The following is a 27,542-nucleotide window of genomic DNA, read 5'->3' as shown; positions in this document are numbered from 1 at the left end:
TCAAAGTAGGATTTAGCTGTACTGCAGCCATACCCATATCATTTATCTGCTGATATCAATTTAAAGATCCTTACTGAAGTCAAATTAGAGATGCATCCATTCACCTCAGTAGAATACGCACTCTGCCTCTCATGCGGACATACTGTTGTAGATTGGATTTTGCTGGATAGAAAAGGAACCACAGATATGAAAAGAGAATCAGCTAAAGTTCTAGTCTCCCTGTTTAATTGCTTTTGTAGAGAAGACAAATCATCTGTGGATTCAAATAAATATACAAGCAAAATTCCACTTATGTTATTCAATTGTATTTCAATAAAACAACAAAATGAGTGTTAGAAACATTCTAATCTCATGTGCATCACAGTGGCAGTATAAGGTACATCAGAATAGTAATACTGAACTATCACAAAGTACATCATAGACTAGACAGCGTAGTTTTCATTTGAATTTAGTGAGACAGTAATCATAATATAAGACAAATTAAGTCATAGCTTACTGAAATTCTCCATTCTGAAAACAGTATTAATGCCACAATGAGTCCTTGATTTGCAGCTAACTGTCTGAGATAATACAGCATGCTCTACCCGTTGATTCAAAAAATGGTAGAAAAAGGCTAAAGCCACTTTATGCTCTCAAATATATTCTTTTATGGCAAAAGAAAAATGTTTTTAGAGATAGATACTCTATTAACGCTTGGAATGCACAGTACTTTGTACCAACAGTGAGACTGAAGCAATGATGAAGAAAAGTTATAGATCAAGAACTAAAGACTTGTGCAAGTGAGCTCATTCACCTGAATAAGGACTGTTGGGGTTTAAGTCAGGAACTCTACCAGTATAATACTAGAAAAATATATTTAAATTACTTCACAATAATGATTTGAGCGAGAAACCTAATCTCAAGAGGACTATGATTTCCTTTCAAAAGGATTAATAATATTGCATCACTAATGACAAGTTTGTATTCAAAGTTGTTTCATGCCAGCACAAAATCTTTGGAAAGGGAGAGATCTCACTAGTATCCATTTTATTGCCTTATCCAGACTCTGTGGGCCAAGCGTAGAAAGCAGACTATGGATCACTTTGAAGGAATCATTGAAGCAATACTGTGCCATTTCTGCAACAAGTTCGTCTTCCTATTGATGAGTGACCACATGTAATGGCAGTTCTGTGTCATCAATCTGCTTTTCCCTCCACTCTGATCTCTTAGCATGAACTTGCAGTTTGACATGCATTAAGCAGCTCAAATGCAAAATCCTAAGCATCCTAATACAAGAATCCTAAAAAGACAAAACAGAGGAAAGTTTTCACCAGTAGGGTAATGTCCAGTAGGACCACTCCGGACCAACTCACATGTCACTGGCACCCCAGGAAGCACATACATATATCACTGTGGATCCACCATCCAACATGACCTTGTCCTGTCTCTATACAAATGAGAAGACTGAGGCACTCCACCTCCTAAAATCATAGGCTAGCACCAGGAAGGAGCCCTGCCAGGGCTGGTCATCTCCTAAGGGGTACAGGTCCTCCGAAGGGGATCCGATGGCAGAGCCAGAATTCATCATCACATCTCCGAGTTCCATTATTAAAAGCCCTCTTCCTCGCTGTTAGAGGAGAATCACTACTATCTAGCTGCATAGTCAGAGTGTTACATGAATGAATAAGAAAATAACTATGGATACCAGCCGATTTGGGGCAGGAGGAGGTTGGGAGTAGCTGCTATACAAACCTTACAACTTCAAGTATTATGACAGATCTTGAAAATTTCCATTTTCATAGTGGTAAGAAGTCTGTTCTTCCATGTCTTGAGTTACTTGCTTTTTCTTTCTCCATTCCCTTTGCTGTACTTCACTATTTTGAGTGGTAGCACCATACATTGTCTTTGGGCTTACAAAAGTTTCATTGTTCATCTCTGTTTCTTCAGCAAGTTCATCTTGATCAATTATTCCACATTTCTCTTCACTGAGGTTTTCAGGGTCAGCCCATTCCTGCTTCTCCCCAGAAGCAAAGATAGCATAGAATATCACTCCGCTGTAATGCACTAGGGCTGCGATCAGAAAGACATTTTGCCATTCTTCACGGGTCTGAAAGAATGGTACAGGTCTCATTAGGTTTGCAGTAAAAGGAAATGTTAATAACTGTATTAGACCATGGATTAGCGTATACTGAACATTGACTATGATCAAYGTTTAATAACTGATGCTACATATACAATGTTTTATGAAAGTCATTGTTAAATCTTTTTTTCCTTCTTAACATAAAAATGGCTAATAAAATAGAAAAAGAGGCTTTTTTTTTTTCTCACGGTGAAGTTTCTCTGTGGTATGTGAAATATTCACTGAGCTGGAAATGCAGGGCTCTCACTAACTACTGAGTCAATCCCATCGGAGATCAGTGATTGCTTAGGAGTGCTGCCTAGAAGTGCTGCATTGCAGAGAAGTTTCTCAAGTCCTTTAAGCATTCAGAGACTCAGACTCAGATGGTATAAAATAACATCTCCCCACACAGATAAGTAGTTTATAATAGCTGAGAATCTGGCTCCAGTGCTGCTGTAAAAATGAATGTTTAAAGCAAACAACAAAAACAGAAAACAGCTGCAGAGACCGATGGTGAAATAAAGTTCCTAGGAACCTCTGAAATGGCTTAACTTTTGTCCCCTAACCTCATCCCTTTCCTAGAAAACACAGAGAAATGTTACCTTGTGTTTAGTCATCGCGCCCACGATGAGCGGGCACACCATCCCCGACAGCGTCCCCACACCGTTGGAGATGCCCATCAGAATACTGGCGTAACGCGGGGCTATATCCAAGTGATTCACGTTGAATCCTGTGACAAAGACAACAGCCAGCTGCATCATTTTGTGCTGCCAGGCCAGCACGGCTTTCTATAGCCATTCTGGCTGAAGGAGGTTGAAACAGGTAGATAACCTCATGCTTTAGCTACCGGAAAGAAATGTGGCACTTTCTTGGGAATAACAATAGAAGATATGTTGCGACTCCTTATTCTTTTTCAAAACCCTTTCTTCCCCCCCCCCCCGCTGGGACCATGTTGTATAGAAAATATCATTTGGTTTGGTTTCTTGGTAATTTAAAGCATCTGTACACCCCCTCTCCTCACGCTGAAATGAAGCACTTGGCAAACATTTTTATTTAAAGAACGAATGCCTCATGTTTGTCAAATGCCTTATTTTCATTTAGGTAGCAGTGTTTGAAAAACAYGTTTTCCAGTACTTTAAATAACAGTTAAACAGCATGCTAAATAACCAGAATATAAGCCAGTAGGAAAATGAATTAACTTTGCTGCAGCAGATCTATTGGGTAAATACATTAATAAAAATTAAAATAAAAACAATAAAAATCAGCTCAGACAATTGTCATGCTTTATGTAATGAAAATCAGTCATATGAGTTATATATGTCATAAGAAAGTATGATTAATTCCAATTCTATGGGATTAAATACAGTAAATGTTTGAGTACTGGGAAAATCCTGCAATAAAAACAGATTGATAGAAAATGGCCTGTAAGCACTTCACAACTGACTAGCAGAACTATTTCCCATTGACATAAGCCTGAAAAGACTGAAGACYATCAATTGCTTTGCCCCTTTTTGTTACTGAGGTGGAACAAAATCTCATTTATCGTGAGCAAAATTCTCTTTCCCTGATATAGATCCATCTCTTTGAAGACCCACCAACTGATGGCCTTCCATCTCCGTAAGAGTTTTCTTTTCAATTGCAATGGTATTGATGGAGCTGCAAAAGTCAGTCTGAGACTGGTGTGCCCCATGAAGAGGGTAGAAATAGCTGCTCTGCAGAAGCTCTGGTTAGAGGTCAAAACAGAGGCAGAACTGGCCTAAAAGCCAAAATTGGCAGCTAGGGTTGGTAGTGGGCTGGCAACTGAGATGCTTTCAGCAAATATTCATGTTATCCTAGAATAATTCTCTCTGCCTCCTTTTAGGCATACTGTTTGTGGAAGAATAAGAGGCAGCTGCCACTGTAAATGTGTGTTAGAATCCAAACAGCACAAAACTGATACAAATAGAAAGAGTAGGTTCTTCCAAAGCATCGTGTCCTACCTGTAATACACCTCACAGAAACTGAAGTAAATTATTTCCAGTATAGCAGGAAATATGGAACACCCCATAGCAGCCATGCTAAGAGCCAATAGAATAGTAACATTGTTGTTATTAGTAATAAAACCAATAATAAAATAAATAATAATATTAATTCTTACCTGAAATTGCAAAGCCACTGAATCCCACTGCTAACACCAGAAAGGAAATAGCCACACCTCTTGTATGGGAGTAACCGACCACCAAAAGCAATGTTGCTTCCATCCCAAAGCCTTCAAATGAAACACATGGGAATAAATTACTTTCTAATTACTACTAGTCAAGGAAATACCAATATGATCCAGCCAATTAGTGGCTCAAAGATCTTTCAGGTGTCATTGCATTTCTTGAACACATTTGTCGTTCTTGTGGAGTCACAGAAATATTTGAATATTTGTTGTTTGAAAATGTACTTTTTTCTCYTCATTGCTGTGTAAATGACCCAAGCAACTGAGAATGTCAACTCAGTGACCACTGCAGGGAAACAAGAAAGTGAGTCTGTGCAAAGCGCTGTACAGTTCACAAAATGCACAAACATGGCAGGGAAAAGAGAAAATTACTTCTTCCCTTCAATTTGTTATGGCTGTAGTGACGTGAGATGCTTTTGGTAAATGGAACAAATGAGTATTTTTCAGGTGTGTGCCATCAACACGATAGCACACGCCTGAGTGTCACAGGGAGCTTGCAGCAGTTAGCCTCTGCCATTATTGCAAATTAACATTTTCTAACGAGTAACGTAACAATCCTGTTTAACATTTTTTGAGTGGCACTGAAAACACCCCCTGAAAATACAATTACTCTGAGAATCCTTTGTGAAGATGAATAGCAACGCTGTGTGGCATCTCTAACTGCAGGCATCTCTTCGTCTCAAGCAGGCTGTGCCATCCTTAAATAATGCAAGCTGGAAATTGGCAGAGGAGAGTTATTCCACAGGCTATCAGGCTTGAAATTTTTGTATTAGTTTAGTGTCTTCCCATTACACATAGCTATCATTTATTTTTCAGTTCAGTGGCTGAACTGGATACAAATTATTTTGTGATGACTAAAAATCATTTTCACCCCATTATTTTTCCACTATCCCACCTGCCTAAGCTTGCAGTGGGTACTGCTGAAAGTAGCAAACAGGAACATGGCCAGCTAGTGCAAGGTGGTATCCATTGGGAAGAATCTTTCCAGCACCACAGTATATCTGTATGAATTTGCAAGATGAGACCTATTTTATTGCAGTACTCTGCCAGTCTTTATTGTCGTTTTAATTATTACCCAGGCTCCTTGCCTCTTCCCTTTCTAAAAGCATGCTCTAAGGATTGTTCATGTGGGTAAGGATTTACAGCATGAGGACATCTAACATCAACTCTTCTATTCCCCATTAAATGTTTCAGATTAATCAGCTGCAAATGCAATCTAGGCTARTTTGTCTCTTACTACAGTTAAAAATGGGCCAAACTATGACACCTGCATCAACTGGAGCCCACAATTGAAATACCCGTATTTTCAGAATCCAGCAGTACCTCCACAATTCATGACCTTCCTTACAGTGGTAGTGGTCAAAATCTTCCTGCTCCGTAAGAAATCAGCTAGCTGTCCTCCAATGGGCACAATGATTGTCATGACCATGTGAGGAACTGCAGACAAAAGGCCAACCTGCAATTAGGCAAATAAGTGCTTACTGGTCGTGTCCTCAGGATTTCTGGGAAAGAGAAAAGGAATGGTATTTTTTGTTCACCTCTTCTTTTTTCCTATCAGATAGATTTTTAGCACAGATCCTAGTGTGGGAGAGCTGTGGACCCCTCCTCTAACAGGACCCCCACTCAAGGTCTAAGGGACCTTAAGCTAGCTCCGTCCCATCTTTAGGGACTTCTAGGAGCTCCCATCTGGGCAGAGGCAGCCTTCCTTCCAGTGCCTTCCCCACCCCCAGAAGCCACCCACCTTGCCCTGACTTTAACTTCTCTGCTGGGGCTTGTGAGAAGCCCCACTGTGTCTCAACAGGACACAATTCCTGTGGCCACAGCCTTTCCTCAGTCAAAAATTGAGCTGGTGGGACCAGTGTGCAACCATCAGCCTTTAAGCACCTAAACTGCTATCAAAACTAAAACTAGACAGCTAGCATCTCTGGGCCAGCGCTGTGCTAGACAGTGCAGGATGGACATCTGCAGGGCAGAAGTCTAATTTAGGCGCTTTGAGTTGCTCTCTGCATCATGCTTTCTCCAGCTCCAAGAGTGAGGAGCAAGTCCTGGGGGCAGTAGAACTGACATGAAAAGCTGAGGTGCAGTTCTGCAGCTACAAGAAAGGTCAGAGCCTAGGAGGACTAGCAAGCCTGTAGCCCCAGTAGCATGCCTTTCCCTGTGAAGYGGCACCTACAGGATGTTCCTCATGGTGCCAGCCACTGGCCACTCACTGTCCCTAGCAGATGAGGAGGGCCAGAAATGGGGTTTATTCACTACAGGCGTCACACAATGCCCTGGCCAGGGGGGCAGTCAGGCGGCCCAYGTCAGGAAGATGGGTCCATGCAGAGCATCCTGCAGCTTCCCAGTGTCCAGGACATCAGTGAAGTGGGAAGTACCCAGGCATCTTCCTTTATTTGTTACYTTTTTTTTTCTTTTTCCTTCCTTCCCTCCTTCAGTGAAGTAGAGGTCTGTCAGGGTTTTTCCCTCCTTCTACTTTCTTGCTCCCAGTAGGAAAAGCTCTGAGAAGGGACTGTGCCTCCTCATGCTGGGTGATGAGAATATCTCCCCATGGCCCAAGAGGAGAAGCCAGAGCACAGGAGGATCATATTTTAGAAATGCCAAGCAATATTCCTGCTCTTTAGTGCTTACACCAGAGAGATGCATAGAATACTGTTAGTACTGTTTTCTAATGCAAACGTCACGAAGCCCTGTGTTATAACATGTTCTGATACTAGAGTGTTTTCTATCTTGGTTTTCAACTGCTTTTATACATTTTTAATAGTCATGTTCTTAAGGAGCCCTGTTTTGTGCTGCAAATCAATCCCTGTTTCCTGCCACTGTTTAAATGAAGGCGGTACCTGCACACTGTATATGGAGTAATGAAGCTGGAATGTAAAAACTAAAGTTACGGTGGAATTTTACAATAGTTAATTAATCATATGTTTGAAGTTTTGCATGTCTTTTGTTCTTGTGGGATTAGGGCCTACAAATTGATGCTCATCTTTCATTTTCTCCTTCTCTGGAGATCTTCAAGGCCTGCCTGGGTGCAACCCTGTCTAACATGCTCTAGGTCACCCTGCTGAGCAGGGAGGTTGGACTAGATGATCTCCAGAGGTCCTTTTCAACCTTACTGATTCTATGATTCTATGATTTTCTAACAAAGGGTACTTAATTTTTCTGTTAGCACTGGTGTTTATCCCAGATACCCTAAAACACTGTATTTTGCAGACTTTAGTGACAAGCATGTCATCTACTAGAGGCTCTTGTTTGGGCAAGTAATTTAGTGAGAAGTTTGAGTTTATCTTCTAGGATGTGAAACCTCCTTATGTTAACTATGAATCAGTTGTACATCTTAATTGGTGATGTAAATAGAGGTGCAACTCTTGCATGTATGGAAGGCAAATTTAGACTAAACATACCTACTTAATTATCCTGTACTTAATTATCCTGTTCTTCATACCAGTGCTGTGCTTGGCCATTCAAAGTATCACTGCAAATGATAAGATTGCAGAATCTGGGCATAGCAGTRCTCCCAGATCATAATGATAATGATAGTGTTGGTTATTAATTTGCAGAATTACACTTACTCAAAAATAAGTTATGATGTAGCAAATTCTTTTTTCAAGGAGTKCTTGGAAAACTTTATTGAAAAATTACTTTGTGGTCTTTTTTCATKCTCTGAAGAGGGAGTGTGCCTGGCTTTAATGAAGTAACAGCTAATGTCCACTCATACAGAATTTGATCCTTGATTGTCAATCCTGGCTAAGAAATGAAAAAGAAGGAAAGGATAATTGGGGTTAAAAATGTGTGGTAGATATTGCTAAACTGCCAGCACTAAACCAAATATGCATTCTTATTTACTTAGCTTTTGGCTTTTGTGATGTGGTTCTTTTTTTATCAACTCTCTTTTYCAAAGTAAACTTTTCATATCCTTCTATTTGCTAAGAATTTGATGCTAGCAAGTAGGCATGTCTATCAGATCTCTRGAAGTATATCATCCCAACTACTTAGCATAATCAACAGTAATGATTACAGCCAGATCAGAGGATCCTCAGGCACTCCACATCTTCTTGGGTGAGGTCTGAAGACCACTACTTCAGCTCTGACATTTACCTTACTTATTGCGAATCCAAAAACTTCTTCAAAGTAAGCAGGCTGACTTATAAGGAGTAAATAGAAGGTCCAGCTTCTGCAAAAGTTTGCCACAATGATTGCATAAACTGGCATTGAAGTGAAAAATCTCTTCCAAGGAGTGCTAAATTTCTAGAAAAGACAAAATTAAAGGTATTTTGGGGTAGACAGAAGGCAGAATAAAGAGATAGCCCAATTCACTTCTAGTTTTAGAACTAAACTGACTTTGTATGTYGCATCCAATTTACACTGCAAATCACTTACAATGTAAATGAGTGAAAATGGGTATCCTGGATTAGTGGGGAAAGATAGGCAGAGAAACTATCTTTGAATAGACTGGATGTTTAAGATGCCTACTATACTATTGTTCTCTTCAATAAAACCATACAAGGKCTTCTGGAACCCTGTTACTGGGAGAACAGGATCAATAACAGACTCAAAGAAAACTAGACAAAACTTTGTTATGTTCTCCACTTTTTGGCATGACTCAGCTTGAGACATTCCATTGAAAAGATTGTGAAAAAAAAGAATTCTTCAGACTAAGGAACATGCATTGTCTCAGCAACATGCAGCTACCTGCTTCAACCTAATTCATCTCATTCAGCAAAATAAGTCTATGATGGAAGATTTAATTTATATATCTTGCTTTTGGCATTTCCAGTTTCTMTTTATACTTCAGTAATCCATATAGCAGGAACAAAAGCACTTCGGAGCCCTTTGTAATACTACAATGCTATTGTAAGCGTTGTCACTTACAATAGTATTCAAACCAGAAGCTAAGTAAAATGTGTAGCTGYGGCAATGTACATAGGTGTTCTCCCCTTATTTAAATTGGTAGTTRTGTACTGCAGGCAAATATGCACATGGTCATGTGCAAACACATGCTCGTGGTGCTAGTGTACACTGCAGTAAAACTACTGTTCAGGAAGGGCAAAACTGTGACATGCAGTGAACGTATATCTCCAACTAAGAGCTGAGTGACTTCAACAAAACATCCGGAACATACCCAAAAAAACGAGTCTTATACTTTATACTGTCACCAAGGCTGTTATACCAAACATAAAGAGGAAAAAGAGTTTGGAATTATTTTGCTCCAGAATGTTCAAGAATAAAAGCTAAGAACGAACAGCTGATCAAGAAACAGCTTTGTTTTCACCACTAGCAAAAACAAGTTACCTAAATGAATGGAAAAAATTTTGTTGAAAATTAGGCTTTGAGTTAAGTTTCTAAGGGCTTAAAAAAAATGAAGGGAGAAGAAGAGTCTGAAAACACTGAATGGAGTTGCTGTGGGAGGGAGCAGGCCAGAGSTCCTGGGCAGAGCCTGCAGAATTTCCATCGCCATTAATGGAGACCCAAAAGGCAGCTGGATGATTTAACATGTGGATTCAGTTTCTTGTTGAGGTATTTCCAGTAGTATTTTTCAGAGTAACTCTGATAACTATTCAAAACAGGAGATCAGTGAGCTGTTCCCGTTTTCTCTTCTCTCCCTTCCCCTCCCTGGGTGAGGGAGATCTATAAGCTGAGTGCTGAAAGAGCAATGAGTTTTTGCCTGTTGCTGAACTCTTTCCATCTGGTTGCATGAGCCTAATCCTGAAACCTTTAAGAAAGGAAAMATTTCTATATATTGACAGAAAATACCTGCTACTCTTGAACAGTATCCATCCRATTATAAACTAATCTTGTCCAAAGTGCTCATAAATTGTAAGTAGTCACTGAAACACCTTTTTTACTTACATTTGCACTAGCGAGGCTGGCTCCTTCTCCTATACTTGTTTCTATATATATTCTTTCTTCATTGCTTATCGTTGGATGTGCTGCTGGGCTCTCATAGGCATGAAGCAGCCAGAATACGTACCAAACAATCCCAAACATTCCTGGGGAAGTGAGAAAAGAAAGCCAATAAAGCTACACCTCAATATCAGCAGGCTTTGTAGTTTATTTCTAATTTYGTCAATTAGGGCAAATCTGAGTAGACAATATGCCTAAGTAAGAAAAAAATGATACCTAAKTCTGTATTTACTGCATGCTTGTTTGTACAGTGTCTGAGTGTTCTGCTGCTCCTATTACTTGGTAAGTGTTATGTAGAGAAAAGGCAAAAGCAAAACTGTTGGGGGGGGGGGCTGGGGAAAGATAAAAACAGACTGATCATAACAATCTGGGTAAAAGGACTTAACAATCAGATTTTGATGGCAAACCTTATGGTGCAGTCAGTGTTTCCAGAGAAACCAGCTCCTCCTCTTACCTGGGTCATTAATGTGAGAGGCTGGGTTTGTGCATGCCTGCACCTTGGAGCCAGCTCTGCCTCGTGCCCCGGAGGGCAGTGCTGAGGTACCGCAACACCACCACGAGGCCAAGCCAGTGCGATGGGACCATTCTCTGAAGGTGGCACTGTTTTCACCAAGGGTGGGCAGTGCAGGGCAGATCCGTCAGGATAGAAGGTGTTAGAGGCATTAAGCTTCCCACCAGCAGCRTACGCTGTAGTGCATGCTCTGGGACACGTGTTAGGTGAGCATCTGTGCTCCTGAGCCACTTTCACGACATAACTGCATCCAACCCTGTCACTGGCTGACCAGGGTTGTAGCTTGRTAAAGAGTAAATTGCAATACCCATTTGCAACCCCTTTATTCCCCAGAACAACTTTGTTCTATCCTTATTATACAGGTTTTATAAAACTGGTGGCAGTACCAGTCTAGTCACAGAGATCGTTTATGTTAGGCAACTCACCATAAATATAAAAGACTGATGACCATCCTATATACTGTACCAATACACCTGCCAATGGCATGGCGACCACTGCTCCTGCGTAAGATCCTGAGGGACAAAAGGGTTAAGAGAACATGTCAGCTGTGCTCGACAAGCCCAGCCTTTGCCTCAAACAGCCSAGGCTGCTGTTCACAGGGGCAGAATCGGAGGGAGGCTTCTGGCTGACCACGATTTCTTAGGAGCATGGTGAATGGGATGGCAACTGCATTTTGCTTAAGTTGAGAGGACTGGCCCTTGCTGCCAGGGAATCACTAGGCTCATTTTTCTTGGCTGTGTGTTATGTAGGGAAGTGGGATTCACAAAGCCGAGACTGAATGCAGGTGTGCTGAGAGTCTCTTGTCATGGCCCTAGTCCCAAGACTCCATCAGTTCTCCTAATGGAGGGTGCTTTCCCACCACTCTTATAGCTGTTCAACCATGATTTGTTCAGATCAGAGGCATGAACAAATTGCTGGAATAAATAATCAAATGTTGACAGGGGGAAAAAAAAAAAGGATAAAAAGTGGGTTGTGCCAAGGTTTTCAGATTGAGAATGTAGTAAAACAAGTTTATGAGTGACCTGGAGAAAGATATGGGCATTTAAGTGCTTGGAAAGGAATTTCCATGAAGACCTTGGGAGAATTCATGCAATCTGGACATTCAGTTTCAGTGCAAGTGGCTTTATCTGTTGCCTTGAATTATTTCAGAAAATGAGATGCCTGTGCTTTTAACATTATTACATGCTTTGTTAATGAACACCTTTAACCTAAAACTACTGGTGCATACACAGGAACACCTCACTCTACTCATTAGCAAATATTTCTCTGCAACAGTTTGCAGTGACCCTTCTCCCTCCTTTCTGTATAACTCAGCATTCCTGCAAGAATAACAATGCCCCAGACTACGAAAATGGTCAGAGAAAGAGGAATCAGGTTAATATGGGGTTTCCAAATGTTTCTGTTGTTCCTTTTCACCTTTCAAGTAAAAAAAACACATGATCTGTAACAACTAAAATGAGTGCTGAGCTACAGGATGGAGCTTTCTCTACCCTCTGCTAAGAGTTCACAGAGAGAGTATTGGGGATGATGGGACTTTTTAACCTGGAATTATTTATAATAAAAATAAAATTCCTATAAGGTGAAAAATTGTGGGTTTTTTCTTGTTTTGTTCTTCCTTTTATTCTTCCTCTTGTATTCAATACTGTATTTCCTCCAGCCTTTGAGTTCYACTAGTGGGCAGACTGCTTCTTCCTATGACTTTTACCTTTTCTGTTGAATATTGTCTCTCACAGATATTCCTCCTCACAGGAGGAATATGAGTGAGTATTCACTCATAGTTCCAATTTCCCTATTGAAAATGGGAAGGGCTACACCACATACAGCCGATGAGGGTGTCTCAGAGGATGAGAAGTGATAGAGTGAAGAAAGGAGCAGTGCCTTCTCCTCCACTCCTAACAAGCAGCATATTTGAAATTACAGCACAACCATTCCTGCACTGTACTCTGTGTATCTGGACATTTYAGGATGCAAAAGTCAAGGGAATACAATTGGATTATGTCTTGCCTTCCTCCCATTTAGCTGTCTACCCAAATCCAGCCTGGAGTCTGTAAGGAGATACTAACATTCACAGTTCCTGCTGGAATTAGCAGTTAATTGAAGATTCAAGGTTACCAAAGGAAGATGAAGACACTAAGTAGTCTTCTACCTAGGATAGGTAGAAGGGGATAGCTCAAACTAAAACTGGGAAAAGGCCAAAAAGGCATGAAAATCACAATAGTCTTTATTGGCAAGAAACAGTCATAGAACAGGGACACCCATGGGGGCAGCATTTTCAACAGATGGTGCCTGGAAAATGATTAAAAGAAATTCTTTTTTCCTCTTTATTAATGAGACTGTAAGGGAAAAGAAGGAATCCTCTTTGAGGAAAAAAGTGTAAAACCTTAGAATTTTTCCTGCTCCCCATTTCATAACAAGACTTAAGGCTGTTGCCAGAGGGCTAGCTAAATTCCAAAGGGATTGAGAGAATCATAGAATCGTAAGGTTGGAAGGGACCTCTGGAGATCATCTACCCTCAGTGTAGCCCATACAGGGACTGAACCCACGACCTTGGCATTAGCAGCACCACACTCTAACTAACTGAGCTAAATCTGCCCCCCAAGAGAATTTGATTTTTTTCATATTTCCACTGGGTTCCTCTCCCCAAAGTCTGAAATTTCCCACAAGCCATCTTTAAGAGAGCTGTCTGTTAGCTTTGGAACAGGTCTCTGAGAAGAGAGCAAATTATGAGTCTGGACATAATTCAAATCAGAGGGAAGCAGAGCAGCTAGTGACAACAGGTTGCAGCACCTCTGCTTCAATACTTTCCACAAGCAGCCTGAAGCACTTAGTCCTTTAAAATATTTTTTTAAGTGCATGCTTGATTAGAGGGGTCAGTTCAATACATACAATGAGTGGAATCCCTAAAGATAAAGCAAATAAAAATGCACTTTCTCTCATCTGACACCACTAGACCTGATTTAGTTTACTATGAGAATCATTTGGGGGTTGGTTTTAAATTATAAAGGGATTAAATATATACATATAAAAGATCCTCAGGATCCTAAACTCGGCATTGAAGCTGAATAGGTATGTGGGCAGGTGCTGCAAAGACTTGTATTTCTCTTGTAGATCACAATATGAATAGAATATGCCTAACAAGAAGCATGGATGGAGAAGAACCACAGACCATACATGCTTAGGTGACCTATGTAAGCCTATCAACTTACCGCAGAAAGATGTGGTTGCCAACCTGCTTCTCTCCAGTGGGGGAGCCCATTTACTCCACATCCCATGGCAGGCTGGGTAGGTGACACCCTGGCAGACATTTCACACATTATTCAATTTGCTTTCTCTTCATTTCTACTTGAACCAGTTGCTGATACTGACAGCCTGTCTAGTTGTCTAACTTTTAAAATTATAAATCAATATGAGTCAATTCATCATCGTAAAAAACACTATATTTTACAGGAAAGCAGCTTTCTCATGGGCATGTCTTCATATAAACCGCTAAACTGAAAATATAAATCAATAAAGCTATCAAACACCAGTGAAGGAAATGAATAAAAAAGAAAAATATAGTTTGATCATAAAACCTGACAAAATATCTTATGACATTTTAGAATCAAATCTCAAAAAACAAATGATATAGGCAAATACCAAAATGGTGAGTATTCCTACCTCCACCAGACCTTGAAGAATTCTTACAAACATCACACAACCATAGTGTACTCTTGCTGCAGAAGGGATGAGCATATTCAGTGTAGATGTTAGAAAAATTGCTGCTCCAAATACCCTTCAGAAAAAAGTAACACAAAAGGAATATTATCATCTACTTTTCAGAAAGGCTGCTGTACTCAGGTACAACTCCACAGCCAATATCACAAATAYCTGCTATCTTACCAACCCAGATACTTGTGAAGTTAATTATGATGCCCCCTTATWGGCAATGAGTCCTCATAAATTCGATATGTTTTCTTCTCCAAGGACACAGGAGTTTCAAACAGACTTAAATAAAGCTATTAGATTTTTCTTCGTATCAGAAGAATAGACATTGGTGTTGTTATTGGAGGCTAATAGTGAACRTGCTGTTTATGGGAGTCCTGAACTGACAGAAACATCCCGATCTTGGAAAGTACTTAAATCCKGTTAGATGAATAGGTTTTAACTTAAACTGCGTAAACGCTGGATTAAGTGCTTCTCTGAAACATGAGAGTGTGCTGCTTATTTCCACTTCCTGCTGCTAAAATATATCACCGCACAGTTTAAGATCAGCTCCTTTCTAACATTACTTCTCAAAGTAACACCTATGAATGTCCTGGGCAACCACGACATAGAAGGGACATTCCTACAAGAGAGCTGCTGTGAAAAATACGTTGCACAATATAAGCATTTTGTTACCCTATCTAGGAAGAATATCTCCTACAAGGTGGGCACAAGTCAGTCACGGCTCTAAATGCACAGGGGCCAGGTGCCTTCAGGAAATCTTTTGCACCCTCTCAAACTTTCTCATCTGTTGGAGAAATAGGTTGCAAAAAACTTCTGTGTAGTGGCAAGAGATCCAAGCAGCACCCTTGAAAGCCCAGGCCACTTAGATGCCCATGGTAGCACCATACAGTGCTCCAAGCCAGCTCTGCCTCACTCACCTCAGTCTGAATGTGACCTCTTCCCACAGGGGCCTGGGCTTTCCTGAGCTTAACTGAAGAGTAGTGCAGGTTTACCGTGCTATATCCAATAATGTACAACAGTGACAACAGATGTGACAGACAACCTGGGCTACAAGACAACCATCCGAACGTGGCATGAGCATGGGCATGGCACATAGGCTGGTCCATGCAGCCATACTGCTGCCCTGTGGATGAAAGTGTCCCTGAGTGCTCAGTTCAGTTCTCTTACAGAACATGTAAAAGGATATCTGGGGAGCTCATTGAAAAACTCGAGCTCTTGTACCACAGAAAATACCATTGGAAACCAAGAAAAGGCTGGGAACAGTTGGTTGGAACACCATTGAAATTCCCACTGTTAATAAGAGTGGACTATGCTTTATTTACTGCAGTTCACGTGTGTTCAGATCTGGCTGACTGAAGCCTCAGATTTCCTTTCTACACAACAAATGGGGCTCAACAGCTGTATCATACACTTTCCAAATATCAAGAGTTCATTAATTCAGYGTCTGTGGAAGGTGGATCCCTTGCAGGGATCCTGTTACAGCATTGAAAAGTATGAGAGCAAATGTCTACAGGCAATGAGAGCTCTCCACAACTGCTGAGCACCAGTTAAATTGAAATGATTACTATTAATCCTCAGCAGTTTACTGGCTTTGTTGCATCGTCTGCAATTTAAAGCAACCTGGATCCCTGCAGACACTTCTGTGTAGGGGATCAATCAGTCACTCTGCAAACAGAAAGTTGCAGCAGTTGGTCCGCTTTGGGACGACAGCACGTTACGGGATAGGAGTTGCTGTCTTGCTCCAAGGCTCAGGGTGACACCCTGAGGATAAATCAGTCCCTTTTGCAAAGGCCACTGACTCCTAGCTGTATTAACATTGCTTAGCAGCGTTCTCCTAGGAGTGGGCTGTAACTCACAACCTTTTTTGAAACTCCTGAAAATTCAGAAACTTCTTACAAGTGCTCACAGTGTTACGCGCATGTCATTTGGAAAGGACRCACTGAACTTCATTTGGTATATGAATGATTTTATACAGATATTTGATTTGAAATTGTCATATTATGTGGACATTAGTGGTGTTTCTCTTCYTTTTGATTTTTCTGCCAAAGACACACACAAATATTATTATGTACTCTTATCATCTGCATCTTCAAAATATGTAAGCCTTTAAAAACCTTTTATTGCCAGTTTCATCTTTCTTACTTTTTTAAAAAATAAAAATTTTGATAGTTTACATTTCAGTCTCTTTTGGCAAACATATTCACTGGAAATATATTACTTCTTTTTTTGAATCTGAGATTATTAGTAGTAGCAGTATTAATATCAATTCTATAGTGCCAAGAATCTACAGTCAGAGGTCAGTGCTGCTTTATCTAAATTCTGTGCAGCTTCTGACAAAAACTATAGTCCCTGCCTGGACAGCTMATAATCTGAATAACAAGAAAAGACTCGACAGACGAACACAAAAGCAAAGAGGCTGGGTAGGCTCRGAGAGGGGAGCGACAAGGGAAGGGAGTTCTACAGAAAGCAATCTAAGAATCTGAAATGAAATACAAAGCACACGATCATATCTTGACATTTAGGAGACTGCCTTCAAAGCCAAGTAAATATTCAGCTGAGAAATAAGTATTGCTTAGCTGTCTATTATGATGAGTGAAGGAAAAGTCTGCACTTTGCATCTTTTTTCACCACTAATAGAAATATCAGCTCTGTTACTGTAGTGCTATCAACACTCTCAGAGATTTACATAAAATTGTGTAAAAATCTAAGTTAAAAAGCAAGTGAAAGACCATTCCATAAGAAAGAGAGCATAGCTTATTGTCCAAACAGATAGCTCTGAAAACGGAGTATGCAGTCTTTGCTACTTCATTTAATGCCAGCTCTTCATATGCCTGACGTGTAAATGCATCCTTTGTACTAAGCTAGAATCAGTCATTCTTTTGCTCCCATTTAAGAGGGCTACTATTTAAGAATGCTTCCAGCATCCTTCCAGCAATTCATTGCCTTTTATCTGAAATATGTTGGTCTCCACCTTGGCAAAAAAATAGCCTAGGTCTTTTCATTCATTCGCGTATTCTTTTCTCCTCGTCGCTCTGTTCCCCAGGCAGCTGCCACCCTGGAATCAAAGCAGAGTTCTTCAGCGACGGACGCCTCTGCCCAGTGGGGTGCTGTTACTGAAAACTGATATCAGGCGGTGCCTCGTGTTTCATGTCTCTTTGTTACTACCAAATAATGATGCAGTTACATTTGGATGACTTTTTGAGGAGAAGCAGCAAGTTAAAGGAGCATCATCACCAAGTGTTTCATAAACTTTTTGGTGGAATGCAGATCTACACAAATTTGGGCAAATGTAGAAAGGGACTTACGTGGTCTCAGACTGTTGTGTGCARAATTACAAAGCACTCAATATTTTCAGCTGTTCTGAGATTCGTTGAAMCCCACGTTATTATAGATAACTATTTGCATTAGAGAAATGCCTCTAGGGTCCATATACGTTCAATTTTTCATAGCACTGAGCAGAATTTAAACAGATGGCAAAACAGCTTATATCTAAACCTGTAATGTGAATAATAGAATAAAATAACAATCTCATTGCTAGTGTGCAGCTGGGACCAAGAAAGCAGTTGTCTTCCTCAGGATTTGGGTTTGCAGACTGGCCCCAGAGCTCTTTGTTCCCTGCTCTGYGCCCTGGCAAGGCCAAGTTTCTCCTCAAACTGAAACTCAGGATCAGTAGTGAATCCTCCCAAGCTGAAACAGGTTGGGTAAATGAGGAATAAATGAAAAACATGGAGTTAGCCAAATCTGTAGGCATGAACCTACTGCTACAAACAAAAATTCTCTTTAAGCTCTGTCTTCTGGGTACTGTTGTTCCTCAGCAAACACTTTATGATAGTCATAGGTCCAGCTATCTGTACTGTCATGTTGTATTGTGCTACTATATTGACTATGAAAGTCACAGAAATACAGCTTGCTGTGCATATTCACAATGCATATGCAAATACAAGTCCTACTAAGGAAGTAGTCAGCTGAGAGAATGAAGCGAGCTGGAATGAAAACATGATTGATTTTATTGTTCGTAAGAAAATAAAGGAAACAAAAGCCAAACTAATAAAATGATGAATTATTTAGCCAACAGTGTGCACATCTGTAGAATGGTCTTTTGGTACCTTCTGCTGCAAAATTCTATGGAGAGACTAAAATGGTTAGAAAAGGAACTGAACTAGCCAACTTGTTTGGCTTATTGGTTAGAAGGAAGAAAACTCTGTTTAGGCACTTTTATCTGGTAGGGAAATGAAGAAAAGAGTATGCTAGTACTGTTATARWARGAATGSRAACTGAACTCAGAGAAACTTTGGGATTCAGTGGAGGAAAGTCAGGACTGAGCTTCTGGACAATTCTGTGGAATGACTCTGCCTTGGAGTCGCTACCGTAAGGGCATTGCCGTAAGCACACGAGGGAAGGAAGAACCATCAGGCAGACTTGTAACTCCCCATGGCTATTTGCAAAATGCAAAGAGCRAAGTAGTTTGATTCTAGACAAAACAAAATGAAACTGGTCTTAAGGAATCTTTTCCAATTACCAAAGTCTTTTCAGATAAGTCACTTCATGTTCACCGAGGAACATGAAGAGTGAACAACCCTCTTTTCCATCTGTAGATCCCAGACCCCTTCACATGAACATCCCATTCACAACCAGCTGCCTTCAGACAATTTGATGAACAAGCTAAACTGGTAGCTTGGGAGCTGGGAAGTAGACCCATAATGGGAATCTGTTTCCAGTTTTGTTTATAGACATAAATACTGCATGTTGAATTCCGGATGTGTATCCCTGCAACACATTTATTCATTATGTTGGTTATCATCATTTAAACAGGGTAAACAATGATCAGGCTGCAAAGCTTGGCTCTTTTGCTTATTGTTCTCTTACCTGTTAGCAGCTAGTTTGTTTGAAATGAACCCTCCTGGAATTTGTGTCACRATGTAACCCCAGAAAAAGGAGCCATGTATAAGTCCCACCGTCTCTGGATCCCAGTTGAATTGGGCTTTCTGTAAAGGAAACAGTAAAAATGCTGCAGGGTGAAGCATGCTGATTATAAGATAACAACTGCTGGAAAGTCATTCAGAAGTCATCCCATCTTCCACATCAAGACAGCCTCTTTGCAGTGGTGCTGCTCTGCTGAGCTTGGATTTCCCCAGTTAGGGCAGAAGRATGACAAATTCCCAAATGAGATTACTATTTTTACCCTTAACAGGGAGCAAAACTTAACTTTCACCTTAATCAGGGGCAGATAGGAGAGAAAAAGGTTTCAATTAGAAGGGAGKTGATGCTGCGCCTTCGTCTTTGCCTCTTGTCACTACTGCCTATCAGGTTGATTAATTTTGAAATTAATGTTTCAAATTAATGAAACCTTTGTTTTCAAGCCTATTCTGTGCTATAACAAGGAGTTGATGTCTTTCAATGGGCACATCGGTTTCCTGATGTTTATCAAGGTTGCGCATGTGCTTTGGGTGCATAGGCTGCCTAGTCCAGTAATATCCACAGCTCTTCTCATCAGGGTAAAGTTTGGACTGCTGACCAGCTGTGTCAAGCRCCATGGAAGCAGAAAAGGCCAGGAGGAGAGTGGTTAACAACTAAAGACAAGCCAACATTGGAGCTGGTCAAAAGAGATGCAAAGCTGCAAATAAAGCTAGGTAAAATTAGCTATCTGTACAGTTTATCTTCTAGTAAATGTGATGCCAGTCATACTAGGGATGGATTTGGATACTAAAGCCACCAACAGGCTGGCCGTAGATGGCTCCTGGTGAAAGCTGTCTGCAGCCAAGAGGAATGCTTTCACCATGCATCTCYTCACTGGATGCTGGACAGCTTCAGTCTTCTTAAAGCTTCGTCTAAAGAGGACATTCCTGTTCTCGCATGAGCCTGTTTGAAATACTTTGTTCAGAAACAGGATAGCAAAAGCACAGTGCAGAACAGAAGGGTGATGAAAAAAAGAAAGGTAGATCCAAGTTGCCCTTTCTACCCTCTCTTCTGAGAGGTAAGAACGGGGCCTGACTCAGTATCATCGTAGTAATATAAGGACAATCTTAACTTTTTCTCGTTGAACCCTAAGTTCAGAAGAGCTATTTCAGAGCAAAGAGGAAGGATGTATTTTGCTTCATGATAATTTTTATGTTAAAAACATGGAAAGATGTGTACTGTTTCAGCAGTATCCAAAATCAGTCAATAATTAGAGTGAGTATAAATGAGATTCAAATTCATAAAGTTTCAGAAAGGGATTCAAGAGATCATGTCCCTGTACCAAAGCAGGACTGACCAGTTCCCTGAGAAAACTAAACCTACAGCTTCTTAGGTGCATATTTAAAGGTCTGTGGGCGTCTACTCCATTTTGAAAATACCATGGCATTTTAACTCCAAAAATCTCTAGATACCAGTCTGGATTGTTAATAACCTGTAAAAACCTTTTGCCCCCATCACAAGTGACTGCTTTAAGGTCTCAGAAATCATCTAYTGATTTGAACGGAGTGGACCCAGCCCTATGTAGAGCAATGAATCATTCCTTCTGTAGCAGCATCATGGCAAAATTCCCTGAGAGACTACTTCTCCTWCTTCAAAATAGTCTCTCAAGACCATCTTCCATCCTCCTCAAAAGATCAGTAACACTGATCCTTTGGCACTTCAAAACAAAAAACTTTTCTAAAAGTGATTTTTCTTCAATTGGAGTTAAGGTAATGAGCATTGATAGAACAACATTTCAGGCTATTACCCCAAGATACCAAAAAGTGGGGGAAAAAAATACTTTTAAAAATACCTGGCAGGAACCATTGATGCTACTTACTATGGCAGCTAGGGACAAGATGACACATTCCTTACTCAATCATCCATGCCCTTAGTATGATTTTTTTTCCTTAACAAAGAGGACAGACAAGAAGCAGGAATAAAAGTTTCTACCACTGCAACAAAATATCTTTGACTGAAAGGTCAGAGACCTGATGGTCATGGGAACCAAATTCAGTTCTCATTTCTGCCACTTACATCCTTATGACATTGAGCAAGATCTTCAGMAAACGTTCAAATCCCACAGATTTTTAGTGACTTAGGGATTCAACACTTACACTCTATGGAAACCCAGACACAAGTGTCTCTCTGGCTTGGTTTGCAATCTGAACAACAAAATAGCACTTCCCTACCTCAATAGGAGAATATGAGAGATGGAGAGGGGKGTAATTTTATCATTAAATGTACAGTCCTTTGATATGTGGTACTTTGACAATATTGCAGTGGGGTCCAGATAAGAGCAGAGAAAGACAGACAATTCCTCACCTGAAGCTGTGGTTTTCCATTGACATAAACTGTGTTGTTGTTCACCATTTCCACAATAGCAACACCCAGGTTGCACCTAATTCCGAATGAAATGCAGAAGCCAAGACCACTCATTATAGCAATGATGTAGCGCTTGGGCAGCCCGCAGCAGTAGCAGTCGAACAGCGGAGCCTTTTGGGTGCTTGCCCRCACGGGCCTCCCCTCTTCAGTCAATTCAATGTGATCTTCCTCTACGTTGGTGCCATCAATTTTCCTAAAAGGATTAAGACAGATAAAATGAAAATGCCTTGCTCCATCAGTGAGATTCATTGAAACGTAGATAGACAGTTAAACGTGCCAGTCAGCCACTAAATCATCTGCTTGCATTTGTTTCATGATGTTGTGATGAGTTAGTATCAGGCAGGCTTTTAAAGGTTAGTACAGCCTGCATTTTTTCATGAGTAACCTCTCAAGCCACTTTGCTGGACAGCTGGCTGGAGAACTGCTTGCAGGCTATTTGTGAGCATAATTATGAAAGCTCTATTGAGGTCATCAGAAACTGTGATAACTTCTGCTGTATATATATATGTGTGTGTGTGTGTGTGTGTGTGTGTGTGTGTGTGCGTGTGTGTGTGCGCCTGTATACATATGAAGAAATGCATCATAATTTCTAATTACTGCTGTTATCCAGAGGCAGTAGTATGTTTCCAGAAAAGCATATACACAGCACAAAACATGCTCAGCCAAGAACTGGTTTCACTTGACAAAAAGTAGGCTAAATTGAAGAGGGGGAAAATACTTTGGCATCAGAGCACTCATTTTAGTTGTGAAAGCACAAGGCCCAGACCTTTTTCTGCCTGGAGGGATTTGAATCCACATGTCCCCTCTTCTCTGAAAGATCCTCTCGTCATAAGGTTTTAGGTTGTTGCAAAATGAACTCCCTCAACTCCTGTCACTGACTGTGTTGCACTTCTGTTTAAAATATGTAATATTTAATGAGGTTTGGAGAAAGACAGGAACTTTCAGGGCTGTTGATTCACTTCTCTTCAGCAGGAGAGACCGAAAGGGCTTCACTGAGAACAAACCTGTTGTAGCAGCTGCAGTGCAGTTGGGGAGAAAAGGCTGGGGATGGGGGCTTTCCTATTTCCTCAAGAAAAGGAGCAAATGGCACCYACTCAATTATCCTGCGAGAAGCTGCCCGTAAGTTGCCAGCTCAGACCAATATTTTTTGTCTAATAATATTTCAGAAATATCGTCAAGAGAAGGGCAGTGCTGAAGATCCCACAYAGATGTCCAAGTTATGAGGGTGCTGCCCGTGGAGCCCTGTGTCACCTAAGGTAGAGAGGAGGCTCCCGCAGAGGGCAGGCAGCTACTGCTGCCAATGCAAGGAGCACTCCAGCGCGGTGTTTTACGATGCAAATGATCTCATCAGTAGAACCATTGCCCAACACTATTTCCTGCACTTACGGAAGTTTCTCCTGTGACAGTGCAATTAAAAATTAATTTTGTCTCCCRATCTGATTGGAGGTATTAATATCCTGTGCTATAGGAAGAGGGGATGTCTCTAATAAAAAAATACCAGACCAGGGAGAACTGAATGCACATGATTAGACTAAAGCTAAACTCTTCCTTTCCTAACATTAACTTYTTATGCATTTATTTTAAATGTAGAATATGGGCTTTCTGACATACTGAAACACAGCATGTTTGGCTCTGAATACATGAAGAGCCCAYTAAACACTACTTGCAAGGTTAAAGTTAAGTGTTTACTAAAGGAAGACCTTGATCATCAGTTACATTACAAAGCTTCTAAAGCACTGAGCTCAGATCCATGTYCTTTCACATCTGCTATGGAACTACTTTCAGTGCTACGAAAATGTGAACAGAGTTACTTAATCTAAGTGAAGCCCAGCTTGCTGTATAAGATGATGAAATGGATTAATTAACTCTTTTCTGATAAGGAGTAGCTTATTTCCTTCTTTCACACATCTGGCCTGAAGTGTATTTTAATCTACCACACTTCTGTTGCCATGCTTACCCTTTGCTTATGTCCTTACATTTGCACAGCAGAAAAATTAATGTTTTCATATTGATTATAAAGATATCTCAAAAGATATCACAATGATGTCAGTCTACACACTTAAGAAAGTTACATTGTGAAACTGGGTAGGAGACAAATTTCAGAGACACAAAACAGACTACAGAATTTGCTATATTTCTTTAAACACTGTGGCATCCCCTCACAGGAAATTAACTGTTCATCAGAGGTGCAAGTTCTGTTTCASAGCGGCAAGAGTGAAATCCAAATGTGTCCTTTTCACAATAAAACAAAGAAATCTTTTGAAGCTAGCAAACTACAACGGACCAAACAGACTTTATATAAATTGCTTTGAAATTATGACTTTTTCCGCTTGTTGCTTTCATGTAAGAAAAAGGTTTTGTCACTTATACAGGCTATACTAAGATGTTATTTGAGATGTTGACTCAGCATCAACAAACATCTGCCTGTCTGCAGTGTTCATAGAGTCTCTCATAGAACTGTGAGAGAAGACAGTATCTGAAGACTTTTTGTTTAATCACAAAACCTGCTTTGAGTTTTCAGTCTAGTTACTCTTAATTGACACTATAAGAGAAGTAGCACGCTCTACTCATATATTCATATTCATTCCATATATGGATGGTCTACACCTGCCCAATCTACATGCAAGCTGGATTGGTCGTGTACTAGGAGAACAGCATTGCCTAAATCACTGCTTTCTTGAGTTGCTTTAAATCTAAAGTACTACCTATAATCTAATGGATAGGTCTCCATAACAAAGGTTTTGCAAATATATATGGAATATATGGCTTCCTGAGATGCTTCTTATGGACTAACTACGTCTTTCCAATATGAAATTTCACTTCAAAATCTCAGTGTTTCTAGGATTTAGAGCTATGAGCATTAMTCACTATCTTACTCCTTTTATGTCATATCATAAAACCATTGCTCCAGCCCTATTCTTAGCAACAGGAAAAAATGCACGTTGCAGACCATCAGTTCACATTTCCAATAACTGGTAGAATCAGAGCRTTTTAGGTCCAAAGAGAGCTCCAGAGGTATCTGATTTAACCCCTCGCTCAAGGCAGTGCTAACTTCAAAGTCAGATCACTAGTTCATTGAAGGCTTTGCATTGAAGCAAAGTAACACAGGAGATGCGGTATGTCTATGGTGTTGAGAGTGATTGAGCTCTTGAGATTCACTGGCAGAGAACTATTAGTGAATGAGAGTACAACAGAGAGTAACGCATCAGAGTAAGGTGCTTTAAAAAGAAGATACCGTATGTTCCACGCTCTGAGAACTTGTATAACTAGGTTTAAACTGAATAAAATGTCAAAATATCAAAACTGAAGACCACAGGRAGTGAAAATGCAATTGAATTATTACTTATTAGACCGGCTACTGGCTTAAAAGAGTCATTAAAGAGGCAGTAGTAATTTTGTCGTCTTCCTCTAACATAATCTAAAGTATTGATTGAAATAAATGAAAACAGAATTCCTCAAGATTTTTTTACTTTTACAGATCCCTCTATTTACCTGAGAGTGATTAGATTTTAATTGGTGCATTTTTTTGGACAGCTGGCAAAGATTAGACTCATTATGCAAAGCCAAAACATCTGTTCCTACCTGGGCATTTTCAGCTGACTGTCAATTCGCATAGGCATGCAAACATCCTTCTACTCCAAACTCACTGTTCAAAGTGACAGCCAATGAGCCAGGGGTAGCGCTATGCTATGCAGCATTGCTTCTACATAGAATCAGTTTTGCTATTGGAGCCCAATACTTACAAAGAAAAGCAGGTTGAGAACTGATCCACAATGCCAAAACCTAGCAGCATGTTTCGTATCCCCAAAGCCTAACGTTAGCGCCTCTCTAGCAGATTTGGCTTGGAGACATAGGTTCTGATAGTGCCACTAAAAACTTTCCCTTGTACCCCARAGATGAAGAGGAAATCTGATTCAGAGCCAGTACTCTTTTCTAATTTATCTGACTAAAGTTGGAGAGCATTTTGCTGCGCCTGAATATGTATTATCCTTTACATCATTTTATTTGCTCTTTTCATCAAATGGGCAACAGCTGGCAAGTTAGAAAAGCTAGGTTATTTGAAGAGCTCTGCATCCAGGTTCTGTGTCAAAAGTCAAAAATACTGTATGTATATAAAAATACAATTATTCTATAATAATTCTGTATTTCATTTGTGACAACTGGACATCATCAAGCATATGCACAAATTTCTGCAGCTGACTTTGTTTCTCTTCCCTATTGAACAGTTCTACTCTGCCATTTGCAGAATTTTGGAAGAATAAAAGAAATTTTTTTAATTCAAATCAGTAATAACTAAAATCCTTGGAACATATATACATTCACTGAACTGTATTTATGTGCTTTAGCATAGGGATTATCAATGTCATCAAATTATGTAAGTGGGTGGAGCAGAATTACACCATTTCATTTTGTTTGATTAAAATCACATCAATTCTACAGTAACGCACACGTTAATGCCTACCTATTACAATACATTCTAGAGTAACTTTTTAGGATATTACAGTCATTTACAAGCTACAGCAACTCAGTTACACACACGCACCATGCTCCAATCACACACTCACACCTCTGACATGGGTCACCACGCACAACACTCATTGACGATCCAGGCATAATTTTGGAAACCTATACACTGGCTCTCTGAAAATATCATTTATCCAGAAGCAGATACARTCTTCTGAGATCTTGTTTATTCTCTGGGGATTTGTCCAGATGATAACTGTCTATGCCAAATCCTCCAGCTGATGCATCAGTACTAAATCCCAGGGCAGACTGTCAAATCTTCTTTAAGTCACTAAGTGACCGAGCCTGGAACCGCTGCGGTTTGTTTCTGCTTTACGTTTGCGAGAAGTAATAGTACGTCTCCAGCACGTATGCACCACGAGACCACGTCTCAAAGGCGCCGCGCTCCCAGGTGGCCGGGCAGCACCACGGTCTTTCCCCAGCACAGGCTGGACGTACTGCCCGTGCATACTGGACTATTTCGCTACCACCTCCCTGCAAGGAGCCTCGCACGACTCCGGGCGCCCCGCGTTGCGTTCCCAGTGCCACAAGCACTGGGGGGCATTAAGCTTGCTGCACTCTTTAACAAAGGAAAAAATCTGAGAGGTCTCAGAGTGTGATCCAGAGCAGTGGAAGCAGTGGGAGTCCAACGTAAGGGTAAATCACCCATTGCAAGCTGCGTTTTTTAGCAGTTTTGGCTGTCTAATGCAGCCAGAGCTACACCTCGCAGGACCCAGATTAAATATAGCAGCTGTGTGAYGTGGCCCATATGACATTAGTGATGATATTAAAGAGCCGTAAACCCATTTAGTCATCACCTTCTTCATCAATAAGCTCACAACTGCCATTGGCTGGTCAAAGACTGCTGAAATCCTCAGGGCAGTTAGGGCCTGAGATTTAATTTTAGTTCATGGATCTTGTCTGTGGGCAATTGCTATGGAGCAGCCAATAACTGGTAACTGATCTTGTAAAATGCTGGCCTCTGGGATCTACCCTCATATTTGAAAAATGGGAGAAATATGGAAGGAAGGCAGAGACTTGACATTTTTAGCAAGGCTAAAACGCATTTTTCTTTCCATTTTGCTGGGTTTGATCCTACATCAACACATGCCTGTCATCATACTCAAAGACCTAATCAAGAGTGTGCATTAATATAATCTATTGTCCATCAAATGCTAGAAAAGAAGCCAAATTCTTTGCTGATTTACAACCAGCTGAAGCCAATAGGATCGGATGAAGAGCAAAGTCAGTGTTTAAATTGCCCTTGTAATATATATAATCCTATATACAAATATACCATCACA

At 40.5% G+C, this 27,542-nt stretch overlaps 1 protein-coding gene across 1 annotated transcript; it reads right to left on the bottom strand.

Annotated features, from left to right (window-relative positions):
• Nucleotides 1–1,350: 1,350 nt before the first annotated feature.
• On the bottom strand, nt 1,351–26,334 carry SLC17A8 (solute carrier family 17 member 8). Its single transcript, XM_085321304.1, has 12 exons — nt 26,279–26,334; nt 21,676–21,928; nt 19,282–19,400; nt 14,368–14,482; nt 13,917–14,004; nt 11,136–11,222; nt 10,146–10,285; nt 8,394–8,543; nt 5,625–5,757; nt 4,236–4,346; nt 2,701–2,828; nt 1,351–2,086 (listed from the first exon to the last, which is right to left on the bottom strand). Exons 1-12 carry the CDS (start codon nt 26,332–26,334, stop codon nt 1,748–1,750), a joined length of 1,719 nt encoding a protein of 572 aa, XP_085177430.1. The 3' UTR covers nt 1,351–1,747.
• Nucleotides 26,335–27,542: the final 1,208 nt, after the last annotated feature.

The sequence above is a fragment of the Rhea americana genome, unplaced genomic scaffold (genome assembly GCF_003343005.1).
Source record: "Rhea americana isolate MKP2758 unplaced genomic scaffold, rheAme1 scaffold_69, whole genome shotgun sequence".
Lineage (NCBI taxonomy): Eukaryota > Metazoa > Chordata > Aves > Rheiformes > Rheidae > Rhea > Rhea americana.
The sequence above is the reverse complement of the archived record's forward strand: the minus strand, read 5'-3'. Positions and strand labels throughout refer to the sequence as shown.